The sequence below is a fragment of the Amphiura filiformis genome, unplaced genomic scaffold (genome assembly GCF_039555335.1).
Source record: "Amphiura filiformis unplaced genomic scaffold, Afil_fr2py scaffold_406, whole genome shotgun sequence".
Classification (NCBI taxonomy): Eukaryota; Metazoa; Echinodermata; class Ophiuroidea; order Amphilepidida; family Amphiuridae; genus Amphiura; species Amphiura filiformis.
In genome coordinates, this window is record NW_027305870.1 from 14953 (window position 1) to 28174 (window position 13222).

General features: G+C 36.9%; 1 protein-coding gene across 1 annotated transcript; it reads left to right on the forward strand.

Moving 5' to 3' along the window:
• Positions 1-801: 801 nt before the first annotated feature.
• On the forward strand, positions 802-12905 carry LOC140145570 (epoxide hydrolase 1-like; the record flags this gene model as incomplete). The annotated part of the gene is made up of 7 exons (XM_072167272.1): positions 802-1055; positions 5764-5929; positions 6423-6598; positions 7752-7920; positions 8347-8461; positions 9073-9202; positions 12709-12905. Coding segments are annotated over exons 1-7 (961 nt in total), but the record flags the coding sequence as incomplete, so codon positions are not given.
• Positions 12906-13222: the final 317 nt, after the last annotated feature.

A 13222-nucleotide genomic window follows, 5' to 3' on the forward strand; every position in this document is an offset into this window, starting at 1 on the left:
CGTACCTGACCAGCATGCAAATCCCTCTTTCGTAGGTAAAATTTCAACCGAATGTTACCTACGAATATAGGAATTTAGAAAACCGCGGGTCATTTGGCCGTGTGTGTTGTTCGGTATCGGCCACTTTAGGGGCAGAATGGATGTATACGGTCCGACTGTTCTAATATTCTCAGTCTACTTTGGGTTCAAAGAATAATTTATATGCAGGGGCCTAATACTTTAGGATTGTGGAGACAGATACAGATATTCCTAATTCATTTGTTACATAGCCTACCTATCCGCTATATTTTCCTTTTAAAATATAAAGCTACCTAACATTGTGATATGAGCCCTTATTCACAAACACGAACTGCACGGGCTTTCCCAGCAAAAATTGTACTTTTTCATAGTGACAGTAAGGTATGTAGTTTAGCATATGCAAAACTACATATTTTGCCGAAGTATGCAGTTTTGCATATGCATATGCAAAACCACATACTTTGAAAAAGTATGTAATTTTGCATATGCAAAATATCATATTTTGCAAAAGTATGTGGCTTTGCACGCAGCACCGGGAAGGAGTGACATCTAAAGAGATTCAATGAGATATTTCATTTTATCTATGTCAATTATTTATTTTGGACTTTTATTTTTGGCCCGTGAACACTTTTGGTTGGATTCAACCATATGTGCTAGTGTCATTGGTTATTGTTAAAAGGCAATAAGGTGTGTAATTGCAATATTTCCTCTGAATAGGAAAGACTCTCTACATCGAACCATGGATGCTGGTGGTTCATATCATATAGACATGGTACCATTTAAGCCCGGCAGTTAAGGACAACGTAACTTTGTGTGACCTTAATTGGGTGAAAGGCATTTCCCGAATAGAATAATAGGTTCCCTGATATGCACGAATAAACCTTTTATAGTTACTGTTTACCTCAAGAAGCCTGTATTCGCTGTCGTAGTGCACGTTAGCATGATTAGGAATATCGATATCAGATTGGCTTGTTGAAACTGCACAGAGCTGCACAGGTGACTAGGTGAGTTCACGGTGTAATGGTTTAGATGACCAGGTAAGTTTCAATAATAGTTTCGTTTAGCTAGACTCGCTTGCCAGTCCTATATATACGCCGTGCCTATGTAGGCTATAATAGACTGGCTTACGCCATTTTGGATGTCAATGGGAAATACACACTTAACGATTTGCGCAGGTCAGAAATTTGAAAAAAATATCTTTAACATTTCACCAATGTATATAAAATTGTTACTCACCTTATTGTGATTGCTAATTTAAGTCTCGGTTGAAACAAAATTAATGATCGAATGCATTTTAGTGTCCCAAAAAGGCAAAATTATCGTCAAAGTTCTGCCGAATTCTGCACCCTTGCGAAGGGTTCTGAATTCGAATCGGGAATAAAAATAGGCCTATCCGATCTTTGCGATCAAAAAACACAAAATTACAACTTTAAACATACGTATTGGCAAAAGACATTATATGACAAACAATAGAGAATAAAACATTCGACGTCAACTTCTCAAAATATTGGAAAAATCCCATAGCAAAAAGAAAAGTTTCCCGGTGACCACCCGATGACCATTCGGTGGTCATCAGAAACCTTTCGGGTACCTTTTCCAGAGTTATCCGAAAGTGCCCGCTAGCGGATACCATGCGGATACCTAAGGAAGTTATCCAAAAGTTTGCGGGTAGACATCCGGAAGTCTCCCAAAAAGAATGTGTGGGTGGGTATATGGTCAAAGGTCACTGAATGAATTCAAATAATGGAGTAGCTAGCTGTTGGCAGTTGGAATATATTTGTGCAGAATATTCAAGTTATTTGTGGTCCAAAATGTATGGATTAACATGTAGGACATTACAAGATGTTTACTAATTAATCCGGAACATGCTGTAGGAATTATAAAGCATTGAATGCTTGATTTCATATGACAATGCAGGTAGGAAAATTTGTATGAAATGATTTGTATTGATGCAGTCTTTATACACTGATGTACCTAATATATGACACATTTGAATGTTTTAGTTTATATCTTTTCTAGTAAATCATACATGATTTTGACAGTAAATTAATGTCAATTAAATAACTAATCATCAGCTAATGTGTCAATTAACTGATCAGCTTTATGTTAAGCTATTTGTTGTAAATAAATTATAATATTTGATATGAAAATTATTATGCTGTGTCAGTGATGTGATCACATTTAGGTACTGTAATATATGCTGATATCATAACAATTTGGTTGTACATTAATTGAATGGTATGCACCTTATAAAGGTGTGAACCAATGAAATTAAATTAGGAATATTTAAAATTACATTGTACACTTTCAAGTTTCTTAAAGCAAGATAGCACAAGCTCAACTGCCATAACTGCAGAGTTATATTTCTCCAAAATCTACAATTCAAATAATAAGCTAAATTGCCTAATAAATTTGTGCATACTCATAAATTTGTATTTCTGCATTCCCCAAAAGGTCAACAGGAAGTCTCCAAAGAGGTCACCAGGTATATCGTCACCAAAAGTTATCCGCTAGGTCCCCGAAAAGTTAGCGGGTAGTTATCCGCTAGTTCCCCCAAAAAGTCACCGGGTGGTTACCCGCTAGTTTCCTAAAAGAGTCGTCGGGTAGTCATCCGGTACCTATTACCTGAAAGGTATCCACTATTGTTTCCCAAAAATTTATCTAATTTGCATGTGAAATTTGCCGGTGTCTACCCGGTGACTATCGGGAAGTTATCCGAAAAGGTCTCATTTTTTGATATGGGATATGCTCACCAAACATTGGGAAAGTACGCAATCCAATTCCATTTTCAAACGCGTGGGAAACTGAAAGTGCATAATCCCGGCTACGTTTAACCAAAGTATTCTAGCCAATATGCTTTATATCACTCATACATAAATTCTAGACAGTTCATTGGTTGATTACCATTTATCATTTTACCATCACCCACTCCGTGTGATAGTCTTTACCATCATAGTGCTCTGCCGTAGTGCGCCTGCGCCAAGCCGTGCGCTGACTCTTGGACTCGCCGATTTAGTTATGGGGTGGACCCCAAAATGTGAAGTATATCACGGCAAAACATGGTGTTATAATAATAAAAAAATGTATTTCCTACCTTAAATAGTATTTTAGTAATAGAATTTATGTATGAGTGATATAAAACAAATATTAACTGTCTTAAATTCGTGTAATGGTCGAAATATAATCACTCGGCAAAAGATGCATTGTTCCATTCCGCTCGCCGTTCCGGCTCGTGGAATGGAACAATCCATCTTTCACCTCGTGATTATATTTCGACCATCACACTCATAGACAGTTAATATTTGTATAATATCAGCTCATTGGGGTTTTCACCTCGGGTTTACCATGATCTGGATACTCTGTTTACACCGATGTGTGCTACCCGGGGGGGGGGCACTCAACACAAATGACCATACGGATATGCTCCCCGGAAAGACCCCCATTTTGGGTTTCGCAGGTCCGAAAGACCCCTATATTTGACCAAAATACAGCTCCGAAAGACCCTTGATTTTGATAATTTCAGCTCTAAAGGACCCAAAAATTGCTCATTCCTCATATTTCTTGTTTTTTCATGCGATTTTCAACCAAAAAGCCAAGAAAAGACCCTTGATTTTGACTTTTCGCAGCTCCAAAAGACCCCATTTTACTTGTTCACAGCCCGGTTCGCAGCTCCGAAAGACCCCTTTTTACCGGTACGCCGTCAGCTCCCAAAGACCCACCACCTCAAAATTCCGGGGAGCATACCCACCAAAATTTTTGATGTGCCCCCCCCGGGTGTGCTACTGGATGAGACGAGAACTATAAGCCAGTTGCCAGTATCATTTTTAATTTGGACACGGTATATAAATATTTTTTTTTTAGTTAGAGACTGTAATTTAAACCCGTGAAAACGGCTTTATTGAACAATTTTGGTGAAAAACAGGCTCATTACGCCTGTTCTTTTTTTAGCCTTCCTGATTTTCTCTTTTATTTTTTTTTTTGTCAGAGGGCACTTTTCTCTTTCATTTAGTTGTCGGGGGGGAGGTATTCTGTCTCCTGTAAGTTCAAGTAAATTTGGCTTAAATAATTTTGTAGCTCAAGTTAGGTTACGTCACTGTGTCGCTAGTTTTGTTTTGAAGATTTTCCACGAAATAAATACATCGTTGAAAATGCACAAAATTTGAACATTTCACAATATGTTAAGGGAACTGGAATGAGCGTATTGAGCGTTTCGATAGTATTTTTTGTGGGACATGAGAGCACATCAGACATATCGAATAACATTATGAATACGAAGAATGTCTTGCTGATATCAAATAATTTTCATTTTTTGAAATTCACGATATAATAGAAATTTTATGACAGATTATTAAAAAATTTCACATTTTGGAGATATAACAGTCCTCAAAGTAAATTTGATAAATCTAATGATATAGTCTTAAAGTGTATGTAGCTGGGAGGAAAAGCCGACGATCAATTGAAAATTTTGACCTTTCGTATTGAAGATATGGATGTTTTCCCCAAAAGACCTAATTTTTTGGTGTTTTGGGAAAAAATCCAGATCTTCAATACGAAAGGTCAAAATTTTCAATTGATCGTCGGCTTTTTATCCCACCTACATACACTCTAGGTAGAAATCATCAGATTTATAAAGTTTACTTCGAGTACTGTTAAATATCAAAAATATCAATTTTTAATGATTTGCCATAAAATGTGTATTACATTGCGAATTTCAAAAATTCAAAATTGTTTGATATCAGTAAACCATTCTTCGTATTCAGAATGCAATTCGATATGTCTGATGTGCTCTAATGTCCCACAATAAATACTGTCCAAACGTTCATACCCCTTCCCTTAAAGACAGTCAATGATAATGAACATACGAAGGAAAGTCTAATTACTATAATGATCCTTTTTGTTTGTAACAAATCATTATAATAAAGGTACAGCGATGTGTTGAAAATCGACTAAATTTATACGCGATGTCCATACGCAGAGATTACCCATTGAAATGTGTGTGATAATGACATTGCGACTTCCCATTTTGGATTCCAACGTAATATAAAACGCAGATGCTACGTTGAAATATGCTGATTTTACCTCATGTCGAAGTTCATGCAACGCGCCCAATTTTCTGGACGAAAAGGTCTCTTTTTGAAAGTAAAGTCATGATATTTTAAAATAAAATGATGATGTATGATGTATGTATGATGTACGTAAAAACGTACGTTAAAATGTACGGTCCACGTGCTGCGTATGGAACATCGCAATCTCTCTAATAGTTTTAATATTTCCTCATCTAGTACTGAACTGATCGGAACTGATTTGAGCTGTTTATGGTCTGTGCAAAATCGAGAGGGAAAGGGAAGAGGATGCGCGTTTGGCACCGGCCGTTTGCAACATTTAACGTGGCTTTGAACTTTCAGAAATGCATTAGAAGTGCTCTAACTCTGTAACGTAATTAGTTTTTGGAGAAAATCACGGACGTTTTGTTTTGTAATCGAGACCAATACAAAATATTTTTTATTCTTTGCATATTGGCCTAAGTTTTTGCACTATTGATCAAATAATGCATTTTTAAGCCCAAAATTACTTTTCTAGCCTAAAATGGTAAAAAGTTTTTTCTCTTTCTTTTCAAAACCACCAATAATCCGCGTTTTCGTTCACACGCATGCTTCAACTTTCATACGTACGTTATTGGTCCTCGGACTATACATCGGCTTTGAGAGAATAATTTATACATCCCCGGGCATCTTTCATTTTTAGACGTATTTACCAGTCGTTTATCATGGGTTGGAGATGGCCGCTAATTCTTTCAGTCCTGGCAGTGCTTACAGGTTTATATTTATCTGGCACATTCTCAGATCCGCCTACTCCACCACCCTTGGGTGATGGTTGGTGGGGAAGAGGGGACAGAGCGAAGGCGCCTAAGGTGAGTAGAATTCAAGGTGGCGGGTGTGTAGACCTATTTAGGATCGGGATTGGGATCATAAGGTATGTTTCAATAGATATCCACGAAAAAAAAAATTAAAATTAAATTCGAACATAGAATTCGTGAGTTCCGCATATGATTACATGTATTACTGTACCCCTGTCTTGTAGCGTCACTCGACAGACAGAAAATGCAAATTGAGCGACGTCATTCCAACCGACCAACTTAACTATGCTTCACGGATCTCACGAGCCTCCGCACTCGTTATCAAAAACAAATGTAAAATCATCGTAACGATCCAATTGTAGATGTATCATATAGAAGTCCCAAGTATTTAAATAAGGTTTACTTTAATAAAAGAAATCACATAAATAGAGTGCCCTCTCACGGATGTCTACTCTTTGTATAACCTCATTTAAATATTAGGGACATCTGTATGATACATCTACCCAATTTATTACACTGTACATGCTGTGGTGTTACTCGCATACAGGCGGATGAATCGATTCGAAAGTTCTCCATCAGCATCAGCAACGACACTATCAATGATCTGAAGACGAGACTACGGAATACCAGACATTTTGAAGGACTTGAAGGAACAAAGTTTCACTATGGCGTCAGACCGGAGTATATGCAAACTGTTGTCAAATATTGGTTGAACAAATACGAGTAAGTGAAATGTGTTTTTTTAGTCCCCAAAGATTACAGATTGTTAAAGAGGAAATGAAAAGTTTGATGAGGAAACATCTATAGTATACATGTAGAAACATTGCATCTTTTGTGGTACATTCTTCTCCGCTTTTTATTGCCTCAAACTGCCAATTTTGCCAAACACAAATGACAAAACTTTAGGCAACAAAAAAAGAAATTTAATGTTCTCATTTTGCTTCTTTAAAGGGCAGGTCTATTGCAAAAACAACATCATATCATTGGCAAGCTAATATTATAAGGACAATGAAAATGACTCCTTTTTGGAGAAAATAAGACGTTAAAAATTGATATTCCGCAAAAACCAACTTAAGCGGTGAGTTCCTTCGAACGAGACAGATTTGGCCTAGAAAAAAGGTGACGTCATGAAATGAGATGTGCCCGCTTTGAGAAAAGGGACTATAAACGCTCTCAATGGACATAACCTATACTGTTGTTGTTCACAGAAAAAAACCTCTAAATTAAGTATTACAAATTTAATGGTTTTTAAACATATGGATAAAATCAGCCGCTTCTTTTTTATATATTAGTAAATTGTGATATTACAATTCATATGTATATCAATATCATGAGAAATATTAGGCCTAAAAATAAATAAAAATTTGAGCTTAGAATTTCATCGTGATCATCTGAGACTAGCATATAAATGTCCACAAACTCATGTATCTGATTTCCCTGTGCGATATCAGTTGGATGAAATATTACAAAGCAAACGCATAGTATCAATACTGTGTGGGCTTTGTTTCCGAAATGAGAACAATAGTCTGCATATTGTTATGCAGCATTGTTATGGTAAATAATAGTACAACTTATTGTTGCTAATGTCAAACTTGTCACACAAGTAAATGAGAGCATGGTATAGTGTCCGCTTCATTTACCTACGTCATCAACCAAACGGGGAAGAACACGCACGAGGCTGAACTTTACCCACACATTTCTCCTTTTTTCAGGAGAAATACGCATAAAAAATTGCAACGAGTGTTGTACTAATTATTCTCTTCGAATAGAGATAAACTTGTTTTTGCATTAGACCTGACCTTTAACCTGCTGTTAAAATGTGACTGTTAAGTTGATTGTTTTTTATACCCTATATTTTACTTTGTTAATTATTCAGCTTCAAAGCTCAAGAGAAGTATTTCAACAAGTACAATCATTACCGTACTAACATAGAAGGACTTGATATACATTTTGTACATGTGAAACCGACATTGAAGCCAGGACAGAAATCCAAACCTCTGCTTATTAGTCCTGGTTGGCCTGGGTCATTCTATGAATTCTATAAAGTTTGATCAGTGACGTAAAACCGGTGAAAATGGTAAAATCCTACAATGAAATCGTAGCGTGATATATCCCTATCTCTTACTATAAATAGAAGGGCGTGGGTAAAATTGTCCCGGAATGACACTATCTGTATTCCAGTGCTCGGTCGCACCTGAAACTAATGTTTGCTGCGGGGGTACTGTTAACTATTTATCTAAAAATGTGTGTGGCGACGATATTTTCTAGAATTTTAGAAAGTGGAAAAACTGATTTTAAGAATTTTTCACTTTTTTAAAGTTTCACTCAAAAATGATTGCAATATTTTTTCTTGTTCAACCACAACAATAAATCGTAGACGGCATTTTGTTATTTTTTCAAAATCCGCAAAATTAATCAATACATTATCTGATGATTCTATAATTGATTATTTGAACCCTCTTTTATGACAGATACTTCCGTTATTAACCGACCCTGTAAACAATGGAGGCACCGCGGAAGACATATTTGAAGTTATTTGCCCGTCGATACCTGGATATGGTTACTCTGAAGCATCTCACAAAACAGGTACTGAGATTGTCGTAAATGTGTATCGTGAATGTGGTTTTATTCCAAAAAGGTTATGTATACTCAAAGATTTGTTGGTAGACCCCACCCCCCCCACCCCAAAAGGGGGGGGCAAGTATATTTTGGCAGGTCGATGGGGGGAAAGGGATTTTTGGCAGGTCAAAGGGGGGAATAAGTGATTTTGGGCACATATGATTTGATCACCATTTCTATATTATGCCCCGATGGCCACCGTTTCTATATTTCGCCCTTATATAAAATTTGAAATTTGAACAGGCAGCATGGTCACATATAAATATTTACACCGCAAGATTCCACCAACATTTATGCTCCGGGAGCTCATATTCAAAAAATAAGGCCATTATTAAAAAAATTCATGGAATGAAGAATCTTGAATACAAAAACACACAAAAAACACATTTTGGATTTCCTACAACTGTTTACAACTATTTGAGTCAAAATGTTGTTTTGTGCGATTTTCTCCAAAATTGGTATTTGAGTTTAATTAGATTCATTGTGTACTTTTATATATCTGCCATGAATATATGCAAACCTACATATTGACACTAACTATCCGCATTTCTTTTGGGTTTTTGTTAAAACTATTTTAGGAATGACTGCTCACGCCGTCGCCCGTATCTTCGGCAAGTTGATGTCACGATTAGGGCATGATAGGTATTATGTCCAAGGAGGCGACTGGGGTTCAACCATTACGATTATTATGGGATTGCTTATACCTGAGTAAGTGTTTATGGTCTAGCCATTCTATTAATTAATAGATCCAACGGAACCCAGATCCTAAAATGTAAACAACATGTTGTGTATGAAATTATGTACGTAACACGCATGCGCTTTGTCAAAATATGTTGCCTTTTGATACAAATGAGCTTTCAAAAGCCAAACAAATTGGACTTTGACCCCTCCTCATTCGCCCGCTGATGTGTGGAAATATTCGACAATTAAAAATGTGGGCAAATCTTCACGTTTTAAATGTTTAAATTATCCACCTTGAATTACTTTGTCACACCAAAGCAACTCGGGGGGGAGGGGGGGGTCGTTGGTGGTCTTCGGAATGTTATGAACGTGGATGATGTGCAACGCAGACTTTCTGATGCTGGCTTTCTTTATAGGGCCTAGCTATTTTTTGCTGTTTTGCAACTGATTACTCCACCAACCTTTTCATAAAAAAGCACTCACATTTACCCAAATTGGGTGCTTTTAAGTTATCCAAATACGCCAAGTAGGAGCTTTGGTCTTCACTGAAAACCTACCAATCAAAATGCCAAATTTCTGAAAATGTATGATCCCAAAACCGTGGCACATCCCCCAGAAGGGCACTCCTACTTTGGAGGTGACGTATATGTTCTGCGTGCTATCCATGCGCCTCAATGGAAAAAGTTTTGAAATATTTTCTCAAAATATCAAGAGCTATCTTAAGAACTACTGAATCAATACTAGGCGTGTTTGTACTCATTTTAATGCATTTTTCATGCTGATTCCAAATATGGTCATGAAAATTTACATTTCTGAAATTTTGAATTTCTAAATTCGTGAAGAGAGTTAAGACCCCTTTTTCAGCATCGCTGTCATCCAAAGACCCCATATATTTTTTACGAACACATAGTGCTCTGTCACACGAAGACCCTTATTTTTCCATTTGATCTTTCACCCAAAGACCCTTATTTTTCAATTTGAACAGCAAGTTTCATTTATCATTGATTTTGTTACTTATTTTGAAAAAACAAAGACATTTGAGGCCATTTAGAACGAGAAATTCGATGTTCGAGGTTTCTGTGGCGCTGTTTCGGCTCTCACCAGAAGGTTCCATTTAAAAAAAAAAAAAGGTCATGTTCTCACCCATAATTTTTACATTTTGCTCTCACCGAATGCCAATCATGCTCTCACGTACCCATTGACCCCATATTTGTTACATTTTGCTCTCACCGATTTCCCCTTACTGCGAAAGTGTCAGCCCTACACCTATATCCATTTCATATATATATATCCCCGTACACCTTCAACCAGGAAGAATTCCATCCGGGATTATTTTGAATCCGTCACTACTGAATCACCACGTGACAAATGTTTGCACGATTACTATGTTACTCAGAAACGGATTTGATAGAAAACTATCTAATGCACGTTGTCTTCGTCACAGCCGGTTTCTATCGTGTATGTTTGCGACTGAGCCACATGCAGGCTGGGCCGGTCCGGGACTACTAACACAAAGTATCTGTTTCTGGCTATAACAATGCAAATAATTAGCATTGTCACGATGTTTATGCTTATTTTGTGAACAATTAATATTCAGTGATTATTTATGGATAAGAACTAAGGAAAATGCTATCAATGAAATAATGAATATATCAAACATACCTTTCGTTTTCTCAACGATGACAATTAATAAAGTTTTAGGACCTATAACATTTGACATTAATCTCTACTTTTGCACAATAATACATTCAGAAAATACAAGATTGGATTGAGTGATTCGTTAAATATAATATTACAGAAAATCACTCTGATCTTGCCAATATTAGTCCACAATGTTAAATTGAGAATGCCAAAAGGCCGAGAAAGGCGTATGATTGGTTGTTTTGGTAGATTTCCCATAAATTGCACAAATAACATAAATAGCTAGAAGTATGCAATTGACACGGCTTCAAGGTCTTAACGTAAAGCAATAATGACATCCATCCCCAAGTCCCTTCTAGCCGTAAACAATTTGTGCAATTTATGCAATTATTAACTTAGAATCTTTTTTATATCCGAGTTGCCGCCAGTAAGCGCTATGCAATTGGTGGAAAGGGTTTTAACGAACCGGCTATATAAGCAATAGAGGCCGTCAGCCTTTGGCCATCTTGTGGGTACAAATGATACGCGTGTGCATGCGTCGGACACTACGCACAGGGCGCAGCTTGCCACGCAGCTGTTATCGCGCATCGACACGGTGATTTTGCTGTTCACGCATGGAGATCGAACGACCATCGCAGCGTGTACCCACAAGATCATGGCGGCATATGACGTCACGCTGACGGCCTCTATTATGACATTCATCCCCAAGTCCCTTCTAGCCGTCAGCAATTTGTGCAATTTATGCAATACGTATAATATTTTATTACATTTTCTCGGTTTATAATAAGGCGATTCTCGAAAGTAATGGGCAGCGCTATTTTGGGAGTATAATTACACTATTGGCGGGAATAAGGACTAAATGAATGCGCTATTGAAATAAGGACAGTTTTTGGACTTTAGTGTTTCCGTACTTAGGGCGGTTTTCGGACTTTATTTTTTGTTATAAACATCCTCGTACGTATCATTCTTTAATTTTCTCGGTTTATAACAAGGCGGTTTCGAAAGCAACAGGGCAGCGTTGTTTGGGAGAATATAATTACGCTATTGGCGGAAATAAGGACTAAATGAATGCGCTATTGAAATGAGGACAGTTTTTGGACTTGAGTGTTTCCCTAGTTCCATTGTTTTTTGTTTCTTATAAACATACTCGTATGTATCATTCTTCCTTACATTTTCTCGGTTTATAACAAGGCAGTTCTCAAAAGCAATAGGCAGCGTTACTTTGGGAGTATAATTACGTTATTATACAATTGACTGACATAAATCACACACATTGCAACACCTGTGGCTATTTATACAATTTGTAAAAATTGCTTACATACGTGGCTATTTGTACTATTTGTACAAATTGCACACTTCTTGCAACTGTATGCTATTTGTGCAATTGACTGACTTAAATCACACAAATTGCAATACCTGTGGCTATTTATACAATTTGTTCGACATAAATTGCATCAATTGCAACTATCTATGGCTATTTATGCAATTTGTAAAAATTGCTTAGGTACCTGGCTGTTTGTGCTATTTGTACAAATTGCACACATTCTTGCAAATAAAGACCTGAGCGCAAGAAGGCCGCAAGTCCACTTGGCCCCTCAACATGTATAATACACTAAAGTTGCGTATGGTTTCGTATATTTGGTAATGTTTTATACATGTTCAGGGGGCCAAAACAAATCTTTCACAACCTTCATGATGTTTTCACCCTGGAACATGTATTAAACATTACAAAACCCTACGAAACTATACGTAACTTTGTATGTATACATGTTGAGGGCCAAGTGGACTCACGGTCTTCTTGTGCTCAGGTCTTCAAATGTAGGCTATTTGTGCAATGACCAATCCTGCGCCTTTATGCATTTGCACTGACTCACAACGGTTTGTATTTTCAGACACGTCAAAGGATTACATATTAACATGATCGCCGCATTTACACCAATACCACAACTAATAATAGGGAGCTATTTCCCGTCACTGTTTCTACCAGCCGAAGAACATCACAAGGTTTGGCCTGCGATACCAAAGTTCTTTGACATGCTACTGGAGAGTGGCTACTTACATATACAATTAACCAAACCAGACACGATAGGTAAATTAAAGATGTTGGTATAATTAGTGATTTTAATTTAAACCATAGCTTGTCTCGAAAGGAGTTTGCATGAAAGGAAAAAATTTGTTATAGTGTACTCACATCAGATTTACCCTTCAGAAGTGTTGATAGGGTTTCTCTCCCAATTCAGAAAAAACAGTACCAATTTTAAGGATTAAAAAAATGTTATTCTGTTTCGCCAAATGAAATATAGCTCAATATTATAATCCTTTAATAGTTGGCACTAACTAGCTATAAAAAGTCAAATTTAAATAATTTGGTCAGTTTTTTGGAAAGAGGGCTACAAATATGATTTT